Raw genomic sequence first — 18,276 nt, 5'->3', positions numbered from 1 at the left:
GCCACCAACCCAAGAAAACACACAAACACCCCTATCCCAGGGCCTGGGCTACCCCATCATCTGAGTTACTTACATGCATGCTCTTAGGGCGCCAGGCGCCATTGGGGGAAGCAGAGGAACGCGCGGCACTCCAGCCGTCGAGAATCTTGTCCAATTAACGCGGGCAAGTGGAGGGCGCAGCGCGGCACAGGGGCTGTAACTCCTGGCTGGCGATCAAGCATTAGGCTCCAGGACCTGCTTGCAGCTAACTCGACGTGTGACACCCCCCGCGCCCCGTAAAAGCCCGCCCCTCACTGGTTCTCAGTTCCCCTCGGGAGAAGGCTGACTCAACAGTCTGGAATATTTCCAAGCAGGAGCAGCACGGCCCACTCCCATCTTTACTCCCTCGGTCCCCACAGTGCCAGGTGCACCAGGACCGGGAAAACTAGAGAGAGGGCCCAATGGAGCCCCAGCTGCCACGGGCGCCACCACGCGGCTGGCCTACGACACTCCAAGCCGCTCAAGTTAGGACGCCGGGGGCGCTCCTCCCCTCAGCGCGCAGGCGCCAGACGGCTGCCCTCAGGCCACACCTGTGCTTCCGCAAGGAACCACCCGGAAACCCGGAGCTGCTCAGAGCCCCGCCCCGTTGTGGTCACGTGAGGCGCTTGAGCGTCACCTGACGTGCTTGACAACCCGCTGCGGGCGCCGCGTCAGCTGATCTGGGAGCCGTACTGCGTGCCGGCCGGTCGGGGTTCTCTGGTCCCGCCGCAGCCATGTCGTTCTTCCCGGAGCTTTACTTCAACGTGGACAATGGCTACCTGGAGGGACTGGTGCGCGGCCTGAAGGCCGGGGTGCTCAGCCAGGCGGACTACCTCAACCTGGTGCAGTGCGAGACGCTCGAGGGTGAGCCGCGGGACCGGGCCGCCAGGCCTTGAAAGGCCGGCTCGAAGGCTGGCCCGGGCCTAAGGGTTCCGAGGTCTGGGCGTGGAAGCCGGAGGCGGGGGTTCTCGAAGGACCTAAGAATTCGAGGAGCCGGGCCTGAGCTCAAGGCCTCGCTAGGAATCAGGGGCTGATGGAGGGCGCGCTGGAAGGGGATCTACCTCCAGCTGCAGCTCGGAGCGGGGCCCAGACGCAAATAAGGCTGTAAGAACCGCGGTGGTTCGCCTCTGCTGGGGCCGCCTTTTCCCCCGTTATGCCCGCCGTGTAGTTTGGAAGGGAGAGTTCCTCGGGAGTGGTTAGTCGGTGTGAGATGTGCCCGTATAAGTCTCTTTACCCTAACGCAGCTAGAGAGCTGTCCTATGGCAGCGCTTAGGGGAAGAGGGAAGCTAAGCGGAAAAGTCTCCACTTCCCCCTAACACGTACATCAGGGCCTTTGGGATCATTGTGTCTTCGCGCTGGGCGGCGGAGTGAGCCTTCCTGGGAAATTGCTGAGCCAGGTTAGTGAGAGTTTCCTCCCATCGCCTGACCCGTGGCTGAGCAGAGGCAGTGTTTGGGAGAGTAAGGGGTAGCCCTAAAAGTCTGGAAGTTCATACACACGTATTTGGCCAGTAAGTTCCACCCCCTCAGCGAGAAGGATGCCTGTTGGGACAGAGCTTCTTAGCGCAAGAATGGTGAGAAGCTGAGTTCCCCTTTCTTCTCAGCACACACAACTTCAAAGTGGGATTGACTTCCTGAGACACAACTGCATCAGATTTACTGAATTAGAGATGTCCCTGATTCCAGTCTTTGCCTCTTCCCCCTCTCCCAGGTGGTATCGAAGGGCACAGTGGCTAGAATGAGTTTGCTTCCCTGACCCCCAAGTGATACCCCTGAGCTAGCCTCATCGTTGGTAGCTGGAGGGGGAAGATGGCCAGATGATTCACCCCGTGGAGAAAATTTTCCTCATCAGAAACTTACTGAGGTTAAAAATGAGCTCAATGAAAAAATCAGTTATTGTTTACCTTGCAAACTAGACTAGTAAAATGAAAATAAATGCCTTTAAATTTTAAAGCTTACTGAAGTTAAAATACGCTTGTGGACTTTATGATTTTGACATAAGCGTGGAAAGAAAGTTGTTCACCTCCCTTATGAGAGTGGAGGTGGGGAAGGAGAGGAGAGCACTTTAGGATGCTGAGTTGTAGGATCCTGCCAGCAACCTGATTGTCCTCATTGTGGGAAAAGGAGGAAAAACAGGGAGGCTGCCTGGGGCAGGACTTCACACACAGTTGGCACTTAATGTGTTTTGTGGACTGACTGGGACTGGTGGAAGATCTTAATTTGCTTAAATCTGAAGGTGAACTCTTGATTACCAACTGGCATTTGGTAAATTTGTTTTTATTCTAGGCTTTCTTCACGCCTGCTGCTGTCTACCCCCCACCCCCACCTCCTGTAGAGCTTCTGGGGGCACAGGGTTTCCATCTTCCCGACAGACCTTCCATCCTCCTCCATAAACATGTTAGGCCATTCTTCCTACAGCGTTGCTGAGCACATGCCCCCCTTGTGGATCGTTATCCAGACCTTTAGTGTGGCATTCAGGGATTCCGTTGCTCTTTCACACATACTCTTTTCCCTGACACAAGCCATCGCCCCAGCTCTTGATATACATAGTGCCGCGGGCTTTGGAGTTAGACAAATCTGAGTTTGACTCCCAACCCTGTCAATTACTGGACTACCGGAAACAAGTTATTTAACACCTCTAGACCTTGTGTTCTTCATCTGGTATATTAACAGCACCATCTCATAAAGTTGTGAGATGTCAACAAGTTTATTATGTGTAAAACACTTAGCCCAGTACAAAGCACAGAGTAAGTGCTAGGTAAGTGTTAGCTCTTGTTTTCAGTATTATTTGCACCTGCTGTTCCCTCTGCTTCCTTCTCATCCCCATAAAGCTCAATGATTCCCACCCTTCAAGGCCCAGCCCCGCCCCCCCACCCCATCTTAGAACCTCTTTGTGGCCGTGCTAGGCTAGAATGTTGTTCCCTCCATCCAATTACAGCTCCTGTGATGTTTGTGTTTCTTTCCTAGAAGTTTCTTGACATCGAATTTGGGATTCTTGGGACCCCGTATGCTGGAGATGCTCAGGACTTTTAGGGGCTGGGGATAACCAGGAAGAAGCAGGAAGGAATGACCAGAAACCCCAGTTGTCCTCTACAGAAAGGCCTTCTTTTCTTCTCAAAGTGATACCAGAGGCCTGGCCTCCAGGCCTTTGTTGCTGGTTGTTCTTACCTCCCCATCTCTAGGGGAAGAGAGAAGAGGGAACCGGGAGAGAGAGGTGGGAAGGGGAGACCAAGGAAGCCTGTGTTCCCTAATGAGATCTGTAGGTGTGTCCTGAAGTGATGAGGTTTTCAGATAACATGTTTCAGGTGTTGGAAAGTTCCCAGAAGGCTCAGGACATTGGGCAGAGGGTGTTTATTTGTTCTGCAAGATAGGACAAGTATAGACCCTTGACCACACCCTAGCCTTCCTCCCTGGATTCCACTCCAGCAGGGCATCTGCTACTGACTCTTCTGTTAGAACTCAGCCTCTTAGGGGCCGGCCCAGTGGTGCAGCAGTTAAGTGCACTGCACTTTCTGCTTCGCTGGCCTGGGGTTCACTGGTTCAGATCCTGGGTGCGGACATGGCACTGCTTGACAAGCCGTGCTATGGCAGGTGTCCCATGAATTAAGCAGAGGAAGATGGGCATGGATGTGAGCTCAGGGCCAGTTTTCCTCTGCAAAAAGAGGAGGATTGGCAGTGGATGTTAGCTTAGGGCTAATCTTCCTAAAAAAAAAAAAAGAAGAAGAAGAAACAACAGTAATTTGTTAATTTCATCAAATATCCATTTAGTGTTCAGATTTCTCTGATTGTCTCAAATGTTTTTTTGATATGGTTTGCTTTAATTAGGATCCAAATATGATCCATACGTTTCAATTGGTTGATGCTATCTCAAGTCTTTTCAATATATAGGTTCTCTGTCCCTGTTATTTTTCCTTTTATTTATTGGAGAAGCTGGGTTATTTCATTTATGCATTTTCCCTCCATTTCAGTTTTGCTGATTACATTCCTATTATATATAGTTTCATGTGTTCCTCTGTCTCTTGTTTTTCCTGTAACTTGCTAGTTAGAACTAGAGGCCTAATTAGATTCTGGTTTCATTTTTTTTTTTTTTTTTTTAAGATTGGCACCTGAGCTAACAACTGTTGCCAATCTATTTTATTTTACTTTTTTTCAGATTTTTTTTTTCCTTTTTCTCCCCAAAGCCCCCTGGTACATAGTTGTATATTCTTCGTTGTGGGTCCTTCTAGTTGTGGCATGTGGGATGCTGCCTCAGCGTGGTTTGATGAGCAGTGCCATGTCCGCGCCCAGGATTCGAACCAACGAAACACTGGGCCGCCTGCAGCGGAGCGTGTGAACTTAACGGGGCCAGCCCCTGATTTTTTTTTTTAAAGAATATTTAATAGGTAGTGTTTGTGCTTCCATTGGGAGGCACGTGATATCTAGTTGTTTCTCTTTTTGTAACATAAGGAATCATTGACATTTATTGCCTAGAACTGTTATTTCATTAGGGGTTGAAAAATGGTGATATTCTAATTCCATGTTTCCTTCTACAGTTGCTAGTTTTTAATACTTCTATGCATGAAAACTTCCAGTAATCAACTACCTGGTTACCCTGAAATACAGTTTGTATAGGAGAGGCAGGATAAATGCTTGATTCTTTCCCATATTTACTTATCAGCTCTCAAAATAATGAGTTGGTTCTCCAACATCCTCCAAAGATGACTAATGAGGTTTGTTTGTTCTTCTTTTTGTTTATTATCATATTGGACTTATGGATTTTAATATGTTTATTGTGCTTCAATCTTTTAACTTTATTGATACTCAAATTTTCCCTTGGCTAGTGGGAGCTTATTCAATAGGCTGCGAAGTCTTTTTGACACAATCCTGTAGCCTTTGAGAGCTTCCTTATTTCTGAGATAACAATATGTTCTAATCTTATCTTGTGCGTTTCCTGACCCAGACCTAGAGTCTTCATTTCTCTTAGGAGACCTGATTTTTTTAATTGGAAAATGATATTTAGAGACCATAATGTGAGTTCAGGGGGTTCTCATTGCTCCTGGGTTGCTCAGTGTTTCTAGGATTTTCCTATGAATTCTTACTCAGAAACTTGGAAAATATACAAAAGCATATGGCTTGCTGGATTATGCAGCTGCAACTCTGCTCATGGGTATCAGATGCCAGTTTCCTGATTTAGAGTGGAGGCTCTACCTGACACTTGAGCCAGTCAGGGCATCACCTTCCTGTTGTAAAGAAATATAATTAACATTCAGGAGGAGGAGAGCCAGTGAGTTAGATGCTCAGGGAACATGGTCAAAGAGCTCACATATATGATATGCTGGTTGTCTTCCAGAACACTTTATTTCTCTCTGTCCTGAGTTGCTTGTTTTTTATTCATTACAACATCATCTTCTGCATTTCAACATTATTTCACAAGAGACAGTCTCATACGGGAAGAAAAAAAAAAGACTCCAGGCTGGGCTTGGCCATTTACCCATCACATGAAACTGCAGATGCAAATGTAGATGGTGTCTTCCAGGAGTGGCAAGTCATTCAGCACTGACTGTCGTGTGGCCAAGCATATGGCTGGAAAATTAGACAGAGATCAGCTTTTGGAGGATTGCAAAAGCCATGGGAAGTGCTTTGTCCTGAGTGCAGAGGATGGGAGGGTAAAACTACTGGACTTAAGGAGCCAGCCCCGGGTTTGCAGGTTCGGATCCCAGGTGTGGGCCTAGCACTGCTCATCAAGCCATGCTGTGGCGGCATCCCATATAAAATAGAGGAAGATTGGCACAGGTGTTAGCTCAGTGACAATCTTCCTCAAGCAATAAGAGGAAGATTGGCAACAAATGTTAGCTCAGGGCCACTCTTCCTCACACACACACACACACACGCACACATGCTGGACTTGTGTGTTTGAATGTACCTGCAGTTTGAAAAGTAAATTGGAGGTGGGGGCAACACCAGAGGTTGGAAGAACAGTTTGCAGACTCTTATAAGTAATCCAGGGCAGAGATGATGACAGCTTGTATTCAGGCATTGGCGAGCACCCATTGTGGGGGAATTTTAGGAAGAGGAATTGATAGGACTTGAGGGTTAGATAAGGAGGCTGAGGAAGAATGAAGAGTCAAGGATGATGTCATCATCTCTGACTCAGGCAACTGTGTAGGTGGCAGAGTGAAATGATGGTGGAATTTAGAAGGAACAGGTTGGAGAAAGAGTGAGAAGATGAGATCGAGGGATCTGTGAGCCGTTTGAGTGGAGATGTAGAGGCTCTTTTTGGTGCTCAGGTGTAAGGTCTGAGCTTAGGATACAGTTTGGGGAATTGAGATAAAAGTTTGGCCAATGAATGAGAGAGTATAGAGTCAGAAGAGTAGAGGCCCAAGATGAGAGTCTCCCCTAGGAAAGGCTTCAATTAAGCAAGATCGGGAGAGGTGGGGGAGATGATCCTGTCAAAAAGGCCAAGGGCATCCCCTGAGATGGAGGTAGCCCCAATGGAGAACCTGAAAAACAACGAGGTGGTGAATTCCAAACGTGGCCAAGAGACTGAAACAAAGTCAGACAGTCTTCCATTTGGTTTTGCCATTCAGAGGTCATTACCGTAATGAGAACAGAGGAGACTGGGACTAGAAGTTTGTGGCAGTGCATGGAGTGGTTGGGCAGAGACAACGTGTAGACAGAGCAGAGCTTACTGATTAACTTATCCCATCTCAGCCATTTACTGGCTTTGTTAACTTGGGAAAGTCGTTTATCCTCAGCTGTACAACGGGAATATTAATAGCATCTCTCCAAGATGTCTGTGAAGTGTAAGCACAGAGTCTGGCACCGAGTGAGCACTCAGAAGCCAGCTGTTCCCACCATGGTTATGGTTATTCCCTCCTGTCACTGCTAGGAGGCAAGTGCTATGTTGGGCCTCGAGTGAGTAATGAAAACATGTCACACAAGGCTTTCATGGGGGCAAGTGTTTCTATCTAATGGACAGACTGGTAGACATCAAAACAGCATTGAATGTGCAGTAGGCACAGGGTGCATTTTGGAGGGTGGGACCATGGTGGGAGTGACAGTTAAAGGGTACAGGGTTTCTTTTTGGGGTGGTGAAAGTGTTCTAAAATTGGTTGTGGTGATGGTTGCACAACTCTGTGAACATACTAAAAACTATTGAATTGTACACTTAAAATGGGCAAATTGTATGGTGTATGAAGTATATCTCAGTAAAGATGTTAGAAAAAAAAATTAGCCGGACCAAGAAGGTAGGAAGAAGGAATGGTATTAGCAATCTCAGAAACATGAAACTGCATGGAGTGTCAGGGGAGCTTCGGGAATTGGGGAAAAGAGAGTAGAACACGTGTCAGGGATGTGCAGGGGCTGAGTGAGGATAGCTGCATTGGGCTGGCTCATGAAAGGCCTTGGGTGCTTTGGAAGTACGTGCAGCTCAGGAGGGATGAGGGTTATGGTAAAACAAATAAAAAAAAGTGACGGGAGAGATTCTTAGGTTAGGTCAAGGTCAATGTGTGGGAAATGTCTAAGAATTTCTGTTTATATTTTTGCCTGGAAAGACTTTGTATGTTCCATTTTGTTTGTTAAAGGAGACTATATTGAATTGGTGAAATTAGATGATGGCTGTGGCTTGAACAGGAGGATGGGCTTATCTCAATCCCAAATTCCTCAGAGTCAGGTGTGATCCAAAGGGAGAAATAACACAATCCTGACAATCCACTGACCACAAGCAACAGAGAGGAGCTGAGCGGGCATTGGAAGAAGGGTGTGCAGAAGATAACCTGGGAGAGTTTGCACCTTGGAGTGAAAGGACCAAGCACTTTGAACTTCTGACCTCTGCGAGCCTGGGTCCCACACACATGTAAAGTTTTTCCCTAAGTACTTGAAGATCCATGTTGTCCCGACTGCCCTGGGGAGTGGCATCACTGCATGAAGAGAGCCCAGATACCCAGAGATTAATGAGCTGGCATGGATCATTGGTGGTGACCATGGCAGCCTGCTGCTGCTGCCCAAGAGGATGCTGGCCCCAGAGTTAGGGTGGAGGATAAGGATAGGCAGAAGGGAGGTCTTGCTGTCATGAGCCAGCTCAGATTTTTTTTTTTTAATAAAGATTTTATTTTTCCTTTTTCTCCCAAAGCCCCCCAGTACATAGTTATGTATTTTTAGTTGTGGGTCCTTCTGGTTGTGGCATGTGGGACGCCACCTCAGCGTGGCCTGATGAGCAGTGCCATGTCCGCACCCAGGATTTGAACCGGCGAAACCCTGGGCCGCCACAGCACAGCATGTGAACCCAACCACTCGGCCATGGGACCGGCCCCCCCCAGCTCAGATTTGATCCCTCAGTAGATGAAGAAGGGGGAAATTGTGAAGGGGGTGGGGATTGGTGGTATGATACAATTAGAAACTTGATCTGGGGCTCTGAAGCGTGGATTTAGGAGGAGCCAGGCTGGAGGCAGGCAGCTATTCCAGCTCTCCACATGAGAGAGCATGGGCTGAACTAGGGCAGGAGTGGCATGAGGAAAGATGAAGGACTGGGTGAGAGACCAGCTTAGAGGATGAGACCCACAAGGTTGGGCCAGTTTTCATTAGGTATAGGAGTGAGAGGAGTTAGAAGTCAGACTTCTGACTTCATAAGTGACTTAGGTGGGCGTTGGAGCTGCTTCTGAGATGGGGACCACCAGAGGAAGAGATGGATGGGCATGGAGGGGGTGGTGGAAGAGGAGGTATTCTGTCTCAGATGGGCTGGGTCCGAGTGTCTGAGGGAGATGGCTGTGTGGATCTGGAGCTCAGGGGAAGTAGCACTAAAGATACCAATCTGGAAGTCATCAGTACACTGGCTGGCAGCAGTTCAGCCCACACTTGGCCATCTGTTGGCTTGCAGCCAGGGCAAGCCTCTCTTGAAAGCCTAGTTCTGCCCTGAGTCCTGCCAGGAGGCTGGAGAGCAGCCTTAATGGCAGGCCAAGTGGACACAAGAGTGGTCTGACGAGGACGTCTGGCATGGAGCCTAATTTGGCAGGCAGTGCAGGGAGAGCAACAGCCAGGGATTCCTCTTCGCATCCCTGCCGTGCCTCCTCCTGCATGACTGGGCACGGTAGTTTTTTGTTTTCTTTTTAACTAAACATAACTTTTTTTTTAATTCCAAAAGTAAAGTTGTTGGAAGAGTGACTCAGCATGGACCTTTTGAGGGACAAGTTTTCACCACCTTGTTAAAACATTGATTGTCTATAGATACTGTGTCACCCTGTAGCCCGACTTATAGGATTGTATCCCTAGATTAGCACAGGATGGCGTATAGAGGTGTTCACACCAGCCTTGTTGGTAACAGAAATCTGTTCGAACCAACAGGACATTCAATGACAGGGGTATAGTTAAGTAACCATGATCTATCCTTTCAATGGAATAATATACAAGTACTCAAAAGCATGAAATTCCATAAGGGCCTGGTTTCTGAGGTGGAGTCAGTACTGAAACCATGCCAAGGGCCTTTTGAGGTAGCCTCAGCATAGGTAGGCGTCAGCCATCTAGGGCCCGTGAAGATAGGCTTTCTAGGTGACCAGAGTTTCTGGATGGCAGTTTAAACATTTTGCATAAAACCCTTCTGGAAAGTATTAGTCTCACTTTCCCACTTTCTTAGCAGTACACACTGAACATAGCAGAGCTTCTCCTGTGTTAGGGCTGTGAGACTTGGAAATAAGATGGAACAGAACTGCCGTCCGTGAGGGCCAAGGTCTGCCTCCAAGTTTTGTCCTTGGGCTGCTGTCAGGCTGCCCACTCACCCTTCCCACTGTGATCAGAGTGCCTGCTACAGCACCCCAGACCCCATTTCTAACTTGTAGCTATTCTTGTGCTTTGGGCTCAGCTGTCAGACACACTCCTTCTTGTTAGGAAGGTCCGCATCAAGAATGAACAGGTGCAAGGACATGATGTAACAGTCTTTCTTATAAATCCTCTGCACCTGCTCAGGGTCAGGACCTTAGGGCCTCACTGGGTCACCAGGACCTTTCTTGAGTTCTTTGTGAGGCCAGGCATCGGGCAGACCATCGCTCCCTTTTTGGCCAGCTGTGTGGTGCTGAGCTTGTGATTTAATGCCTCGAAGCTTATCTACCCACTTGTAAAATGAAACAAATCACTGGCAGGTTGTTAGGATTCAACAGCACAGTGCCTAGCGATGTTAGTATGATTAGATAAGTGGCAGCTCTTTATTGCTACTGGAAGGGTACTAGGCTTTGGGATATAGGGGAGGAGAAGCTAAGGCCCCTATCCTGAAAGGGTGCACCGTATCATAGATTGTTTTGTTTCTGAGTTATTGAGCACTTGTTTTTTTTTAGCTACAGCATTAGGCAGTAGAGACAGGGGATAGGGACCTGAATAAAGGGATCTGGAGACTGGAGTCGGGAGGGAGGAGCTTTGCCCAAGCTTGAGAATGAATGTAGAGGGCTAAGGATGCCCAAGCTTCCTCTACGTCCTCTTCAGTCTTGCCCCTCAGAAGGCTCTGTCTTCACAGATGCAAGACAGACCAGTCCTTAATGACCAGGTTCAAGCCTACCTTGTCTCCATTCTGGCTTTCCCAGACTCATGTCCACCTCCAGTGTATTCCCTGTTCTTTATGACACATTCCTGCATGGCTCTGCGGGTGCCTGCAGCCTACTCCCCCAGGGATGGCTGGCTGGGGGAGATATGGACCAGGAGTATGAGGCTGTGATTAAATTGGAGGAGTGTGTTGAAAGGGAGCTGGAGCGCAACCCCTCGCTGTTGACAGTGCCATCCTCCCTTTCGCCACAAGGGGGTACACCAGGACCGTTTGGCTGCCAGAGAGCCTGGGGAAGGGGGTGTGGCTGGACCAGTGAGTCAGCCAAGCTGTGTCTCCTCTCCTTTGCATAGATAGCACTTGCCTCTGGTGGCTGTCTCTTGGGACTCTGCCTTGGGCCCTACTTCCCTCAACCAAGTCCCGGTTGGCCTTCTCAGATTAAGTAGGGCTTGTGTCTCAGTGTCGTCTGTCTATCCATCTCTTCTTTCCCTCACCAACCTGTGCCCCAGCTTCCTGGTTTAGGAAGGGAAAGGCCAGGGGACATGCCCTGATGCTCTCCGCCTTGGTGCCCAGTGCAGGCTGCTCCAGTCTTGACTACCATGCTGTCTTCATTTACCCCAGGTCATGCTGGCAGCTCTCAGAGTTGGAGCAGCAGCTACCGCACAGTGTGACAGCCATGGACCAGGGGTCTTGGGGGCTCCAAGTAGGAGGTTGAGGCTGACCAGGGGTCAGGGCCACACTTCCCAGGCTCCCAGAAGCATTGCCTTTCCTCAAGTAGCCTCCATTCTTGTCCTGCGACCCTGTTCCCTCCAGGAGGACCGACTCTTCTCCTCCTAACCTCCTTCAGCATTTTGGAAGACACATAGGAGTACATGTGGCACGTAAAGGTACATATGTATAGAGTGACTCTGGGAGAGACCCAAACCAGGCACCCCAAACTTTCTGTAGGCACTGTAGGTACGCTCAGTCATGCTAGGAGTGGGGTTATTATCAGGTGATTGACAACTCTCTTCCCTTACCCTACACCGCAGTTTAAGGGGCCTTTCCATTGGCCTCCCTGGCTTCTGTCTCATTCAACACTTACTCCTTGGCTAACTTTTAAAAAATCTGTCCTGGAATATTGGCCTTTCTCTTCTTGTAGAGGCAGGAAAATCAAGGCTCTGAAGGGCCAGTTAGTCAGCTAGGCTGCTGTCACGTAACCTGATTGATGCCTGCTCTGCCTGTCTGTATCCACTGCCCTGCAGCTCAGGGGGCTGGGCTGGGGCAGCCCCCTGCATGTATGTGGGTGGTCCTGAGGAGCAGCAGGCAGACTTGTGGCGGGGAGAGGTGGGGGGTTGAGGGGTGGGGTAGGAAGGGATGTGTGGAGGAACAGCCCTGACTGGTTGCTGGGCACTACTTTCCTGGCCAACTCTGGCCTAGTCCTGGATACTTGCCCAGACCTTGTCCCCCCCAGCCACTCAGGCAATGGTTTTCAGGCCTTGACCTCAGCTGAGGCTTCATATTTGGCTGGCGGATGGGGCTTTCCCCTCTGAGGAGTCATCTGTGGTGTCCTTGATGCTGCAACTTGGCCTTTCCTGCCTGCCCCTGCCCCTGCTCTGATAGCTGCTCAGAGGCTCCACAGCCCTGGGCCTCCCCTGCACCTGCTGTCAGATCTGCCAAGGCTGCTCTATTGGGTATTCAGGCCTCTGGGCTTACCCTGAGATCGAGTGGCCCTCAGGGGCTGGGGTTGCAGAGAGTCAGTGCAGTCGGGCCTGACTAGGGTAAAGAGTGTCAGAGCTGACCAGGCTTCTGGAGGTAATCTTATCCAACCCTTTTATTTTACTGGGAAAGTTACTCCCAGATGAGGCCCAAGGGCTTGCTTTTGGTCTCCTGACATCCGTCTTGGCTCCTCCTGTTCAATCACTCTACCTTCTTTGATTCTTTCCTTCATTTGTTCTTTCATTTGTTCACTCAAGGATGCCTGGACTGTGGCTCTGTGTGCCCGGCCCCCAACTTAGGAAAGGGTGGTCAGGTGAAAGAAGCCCTGCTTCTGGAGCCCTCACTGTTCCACCAGGCCTTGCCACATGCTATCTATCTTGGAGATTAAAGGGTTGGAGATCAAGGAGTATGGGTGAACTACAACCATGACCCAGCACACAGGGCCTGAGGCTGCCAGGTCATGGGTTGTAGCTCACCCATTTCCCCCCATCTTCAGCCTTTTAAGCTACAAGCCAGATACCATATGTCAGGGCCTGGGGGAAATGAGGGTCCTGGAGTGTTATCGATCCTTCAGGCCTGGCCCAGGCTCCATGCCTTCCTATCACCCGCATCTCTCCACTGACTTCCGTAGTTTGGACCTAGCTTCTGCTCTGAGGCTCCCTGAGCAAGGGACAACTTGCCTCCCAGGGGCCAGCCCAGGTCCACATGCTGATCATGCTCGGTCTGGCATGTTACTGCTCTTCCTGCACATGTCCTGCCAGGCCCTTGAGAGTGAGTAAGGGGGCCTGGGAGTGCTATACAGGACCAGCCTGCATGGTTACTGCTCCTGCCACTTCCTGCCTGGCCCAAGCCTCTTGGCTCTGCTGGGCATGGGTATGGAATGGATTAACTCTGTTCCTGGCCCAGGCTGCTCTGTCCAGTTTCTATGAGCTGCAGGGAATGACACTTCATGCTGAGAGTAGCATGGCTTACAGCCCCAAAAGAGGCTTGATTCTGTGAGCCCATCTATAAGGCCTAAGTCTAAGCAAAGTGAGTATTTCCATAGCTTTGACTCTAGGCACTGTGGAGCTGGCAGGACCCAGCCTGACCTGGCTTAATCTACTGTGAACAGCAGTCTGGAGGCCCTAGAACTGTCTTCCCCCAACCACGTGAGTTCTAGCTTTCCTTAGTGTCCTTCCTCCAGAGTCTTTGCATGTAGAACAGAAGTCCACCATCACGAGCTGACAGGATCGCTCAGGCAGTGTGGCCAGTGCACCTGGGAGCCAGACATGGGCTTGGGCCAGCTTCTCAACAAGCTCACTGCCACAGCTGACCTTCCCTGGGCTGCCTGACACCTGGCCAGACCGGATCACTTTATCTCTCTCACTCACACTCCGGCAGACTTACATCTTTGGGAAAATGAAAAGAAGCTCTTTCTCGCAGCCCCAGATCCACTCCAACCTTCAGGTTTTATAACTGCAGTGGCAAGCCTGGAGAAGGAAGAGCTTGCTCAAGGTCAAAGTGCAGGGAAGCAGCAGAGGCGGGTATGGCCCCTGTCTCAATGGCCAGGGTTGCTAGATTCTTAGGCTGGGCTATGGCAGGGGAACATAAGGAAGCTGCCCTCCAAGCCCTGTGTCTCTCGGGACATGCCAGTCCCGTGGAGCCCTAGGACCTGGGTGGGGGTGTCCTGATGAGGGGTTGTCCATGTGGATCTCTACTCAGTCAGAGGAGAGCTTCTTGGAACTTGCCCTGGGTGCAGCAGTAACCGGTTCTGCCCCTCCCTTTGGCACATGGGACTGTCGCCTGCCTGGCACCCTCCTGACTGTCGAATGGATTGACTTCCTCATAGGATGTGAGAGATACTTTATTCTCCCAGCTGCAGGGACGAGGTGTTCCTGAGAGCATGAGGGTAATTAAATGTGGCTCTGCCACCACCACCTACCACCTGTCTCGGAGCTGGGAGAAGGGTGGCGAACCTGGGTCAAACATCCTGCTGCCTCCTTGACCTGGGGAGTGACACTCCCTTTTGATCCTTGTATCTGATATTGCTGGTGGGTGGTGCCACTGGCCCGTGGTGTCAGCTGGGCTACCTCTGCAGATCAGTCCCATCCCCCTCCTGCGAATGCTCACCTCACTAAAAGGCCCGCAGCAGGGGTGCCAGTCTAGGGACTAAGGAAGGAGAACTCACAGTCCTTTCCCTGTAGGAGCTCTGCCTTATGCCAACTGAAACCCAGTAGCTTGCATGTGGCTGTGCCAGCAGTAGACTCCAGGTTCTTCCCAAGGCTGCTGGCCCGCCAGCCCAGGGGCTTCCCATAGAGCAAGAGCTGCCCTTGGCTGCACCATCTCCTTCCTCGTCCTAAGGCCCCCAGGGCAGCAGCTCAGGGTGTGGTGGGTGGTGCAGAGTTGGGTCCTAGCCTCTGTCCAGGTCCCTGGGGCTGCCCAGAGCTTTATATGATCTTGCTGGTAGGTGAGGTGAGACATGGGCTTGGGGATAGGAGTCTCAGATTTTGAGCCAGCTCTCCTTCTCCAGGAGATAGCAAAGTGGGGCCTGTGTGTTTGCATGCCTGTGCTGTACAAGGGCCCCCTACAGCCTTTAGGAAGGGGAGAAGGATGTGCCAGAGCCCCAGAGGAAGGATCGGGACAGGCCATGGGAAGGAAGGGCAGGAGCCTTCTATGGAGCACTGAGTAGGACAGCCTCAGCAACAACCTAGAGTCGAGAACACAGACTACATGACTGGGGCTGAGGGTGTTAGTTGGGAAGCTCTGGGTAGGATTCTCTCTGCCAGAAGAGATGGATTGTGGTGTGCTGTGCTCAGTTTTCTCTGTATACCACTGCCTCTGTTCAGTGTCTGTGGCGGGTGCCCTGAGATGCTGGCCTTGCACAGCCTTTCACCAGGTGACTGGCTAGGAACCTGGGTCCATATAGATTCCTCAAGCTGCTTGGGGCCAAGCTGTGGAACAGGATTCGAACTCAGGTCTCTGTGGCTCCAAAACCCAGGTTCTCTCTCCCCTGAGAGCCACTCGGCCACCTAAGGAGTGTCCTGAAACCAATGATCTGACAAAATGGGGCTGCAGAGGTGAGCTGGGGCTGTGGCATAGACCAGCTGATGGATGATGAGTGGTCCTGCACTTGCCATGGCAAGGGGTCCTGGACACTACAGTTGAGGGGAGGGCAGTGTCAAGGCTCTGGCTGGGGAATGGCAGGTGGGACCTCAGGGAGGGGAAGAAGAACTAGCATTTGATAGGAAGAGTTGGAACTCAGGGTTAGTCAGTTGGTATTATGTGAGGTTTGCAGGGGACCTGTGATAAGCCCTGGCAGAGGCCTGAGGGCAAAGAAGATGCTTAGTCTGTGCTGCATGTCCTGTGTAACCCCAGGGTTAATGGTTTCCATGCTATGGCTCTTACACTGGGAGTTGCAGATGTGGTGCTCTGACCCTGCAGAGCCAGCCAGCCAGTGCACACACCTGCCTTGGAACTGATATGAAGAAGAGGTCTCACTCACCTGCAAAGCCTAGAGAGGAGACAGGCATAGCACATTTGCCAATGAGGGGCTATGGCTTTGTTGGACCACCAGCTGGACTGTCTGTCCACATCTGTCCATCCATCTGAGTTTCTCTGCTTTGAGCCCCTGGAAGTTGCAACATTGGAGAGCCTCTGGGGCAGAACGAGCTCTGCAAGTGGAGCCCAGGTCTGGTCCCTTGAAAGCGGACCCTTACCTAGGCCCAGTGGGGAATGGTGGAACAGGCTCCAAGGCCCTGCTGCCCTCGTGGGGAGTAGGTACACTAGGCTCTAGGGAGCATATTTGCACATCTGGTTTCACTCAGCAGGCCGCAATTCCTGAAAACCCCTGAGCTCCCCAGGAGAGCATCGTTGAGTGACCTCTGGAAAAGCAGAAGTGAAGTCTGGGAACACACTGTCCTCTCACACTTTGCCATGGCCAGCTGGCCAGCAGGGCCCCTCTATGGGCCATGCAGCCATGGGTGAGTCTAGAGCAGGGGGCTGCCCTGTATAGTGTACTGTGCCACGGGCTGCCTCTATGCCTGCTGGCTCCAGGGGCAGTGTGGCATGGTCCAAGACATTCCCTTCCTGCCTCCCCAGGGCCCTTGAGGAGGACTGGAGAGGCCACATGCTGCCTGCCCTTGGGAGCTCTGGAGGGGCTGAAATATCACTGTCAGGGCTGGCAGGACGTGGGAAACGTTTCAGGAAGTGGCTGGGGGCAGGGCTACCCAGCTGCCACCTCTCAAGGTCTGGTTGGGGCTGGCTGCCAAGCCCACACTTTGTCCCACAGAGAGGAGAAAGTGCTGGTCAGACTAGGAGTCCTCATGCCCTGCCAGCTGGGCTGGGGTGGTAATCAGGGGTGCCAGCTAGGGTCAGAGCTCTGCTGCTGAAGGGTCCTGGGCCAGGAGACCTAGGTTGAGGGAAACCGGGAGGTGAAGGGACAGGTGGAAGCTATGGGGCCAGCTTGAGTCTGGTGCGACCCTAGGAGCTATGTGAGGAACAGCCGCACCAGGTGGGTGTTGGGCTGCAGCCTGCCCAGGAGCCTTCAGAGAGCTCAGCTGGACCCTGCTGGAGCTGGGGCAGTGGCCTTTGACACAGGCAACCTCAAGGTGGTGAGTGGTGCCCTGTGGAGGAGGGTGGGCAGGACCTCTCACTTTCTAGGCTGGAGGAGTGCCCTCCCAACCCAGCTTCTCTGGCTGGGCCTGGGGAAGCAGCCCTGTCTTCTATACTTCAAGGGCTTTTCTCTAGTGCATCCTGTAGACTTCCCTGGAGGTCTTTCTTGGGGCAGAGATCATAGGTGGGTCACTCTAGCTGGACAATAGCACTGGTAGAGCAGAGTCAAGGGTTGAGGCTAAGGCAGTGCTAGGGCTGAAAGTGTAGGGCCTCCCAGGCTGTGGGGAAGAGGCAGGGCACTAGCTCTTAGGCCACAGGGGCCACTGGGTAAAGGTGACAATGACACATTGGCATTGGAGGACTTCACTCTCCTGACAGTGTCAAGAGTGGACTTGGGAGCAGGGAGCCAAGATATGGGGCAGGAGGCCAGCAAAAGGGCACTGTGGCCGTGAGGAGGCCTGGAGATGGAGTTGGGGAGAGATGTACCAGAACACTGGGGACAGGTGACACTAGGAAGCAGAAGAGGTGTGAGAACGTCTTGGGTGGGGTGAGGGGTGCTGAGAAGTAGGCCCAAGGCCCTCAGGGAAGGCTGGAGGCACTGGGAAACAGCTGGACAGCTTCCTCTGAAGAGGGGTTTAGGTCAGACTTCAGAGGGAACTTCCTGATAGCAGCAGCATCTTCTTGGACATGAGAAATCAGCCTCTGAGGAAGTCTTTTGCTATGAGAGATCCCAGACTGGCCAGACATTCCTGGTGCTGGGCCACGGAGGGGAGGATTTGGGGTAGACAGCTGGGCTTGTGGGTAGACCAGAGTGGTCCCCCGAGTCTGTGCTAAGCAGAACACTGCTCATGCCTCAGCCCAGGCACGTCTCGGCCTCTTAGGGGCCGTCACCGAAGCTGTCAGGCTGCTAAGCCCAGGGCACAGAGCAGAACTAGCCCCTGCCTTCCCAGAGCCCCTGGCGTCCTCGGCTGCCCTTCGGGGTGGGCCAGGGCTGGGTGGCTCGGTCTCCCACGAAGCTCTCAACAAGTTCCAGGCCTCTCCTCCTGTACTCAGATCCCACCCCCAGTCACACCCCCTCCTCTGCATCCACATCCGTCAGAGCAGGAAGCTGGTGGGGGGAGATTTCTAATGGCCTCTTCAGCCCTGAGGACTGTCTGAAGTGCCTGGGGCTGCCAGCCCCTGGGCCCGAGTGCAGGATTTCTCAGACAGGGTCACAGCTGGTTCAGAAGCCTGTGTGGTCCAAGCTGAGGGATCAGGTCGCCTGCCTGCCTCCAGCTTGCCTTCTTAGCTGGCAGGCTGTCCCCTCTCCCTGGGTCACAGGGAAACTCAGAGCTTGGCTAGCGAAAGTGGTCTGGAATGGCCCCTTGACATCGTCCCTGGGGGTTTTAAAAATGAGTTTCCTGGTAAGGAAGATTCTTCAGACCTTGGGCAGGATTCTCAGTAGAGTCTCCCGGGTTTGCTCTGATCCGACA

General features: G+C 51.8%; 2 protein-coding genes across 13 annotated transcripts in view; one reads left to right on the top strand and one right to left on the bottom strand.

Annotated features, from left to right (window-relative positions):
• The window catches only part of RIPOR1 (RHO family interacting cell polarization regulator 1), a 43,158-nt gene extending 42,521 nt beyond the window's left edge, over nt 1-637 (bottom strand). For 8 of the 12 annotated variants that reach the window (XM_070500389.1, XM_070500401.1, XM_070500391.1 and 5 more), the window contains exon 1: nt 74-601. The gene's annotated coding sequence lies outside the window, so the exon portion shown is untranslated. Of the gene's footprint in view, nt 1-73 lie in introns of all 12 variants that reach the window. The other 4 variants (XM_070500390.1, XM_070500396.1, XM_070500397.1 and 1 more) reach the window with 4 other exon arrangements.
• ATP6V0D1 (ATPase H+ transporting V0 subunit d1) overlaps nt 527-18,276 on the top strand; it is a 36,249-nt gene continuing 18,499 nt past the window's right edge. Inside the window, exon 1 of the mRNA XM_014827616.3 lies at nt 527-882. Within this exon, the coding sequence (XP_014683102.1) occupies nt 753-882 (130 nt within the window). The 5' untranslated portion in view covers nt 527-752. The remainder of the gene's footprint in view (nt 883-18,276) is intronic.

This window comes from Equus asinus, chromosome 28, assembly GCF_041296235.1.
Source record: "Equus asinus isolate D_3611 breed Donkey chromosome 28, EquAss-T2T_v2, whole genome shotgun sequence".
Classification (NCBI taxonomy): domain Eukaryota; kingdom Metazoa; phylum Chordata; class Mammalia; order Perissodactyla; family Equidae; genus Equus; species Equus asinus.
The sequence above is the reverse complement of the archived record's forward strand: the minus strand, read 5'-3'. Positions and strand labels throughout refer to the sequence as shown.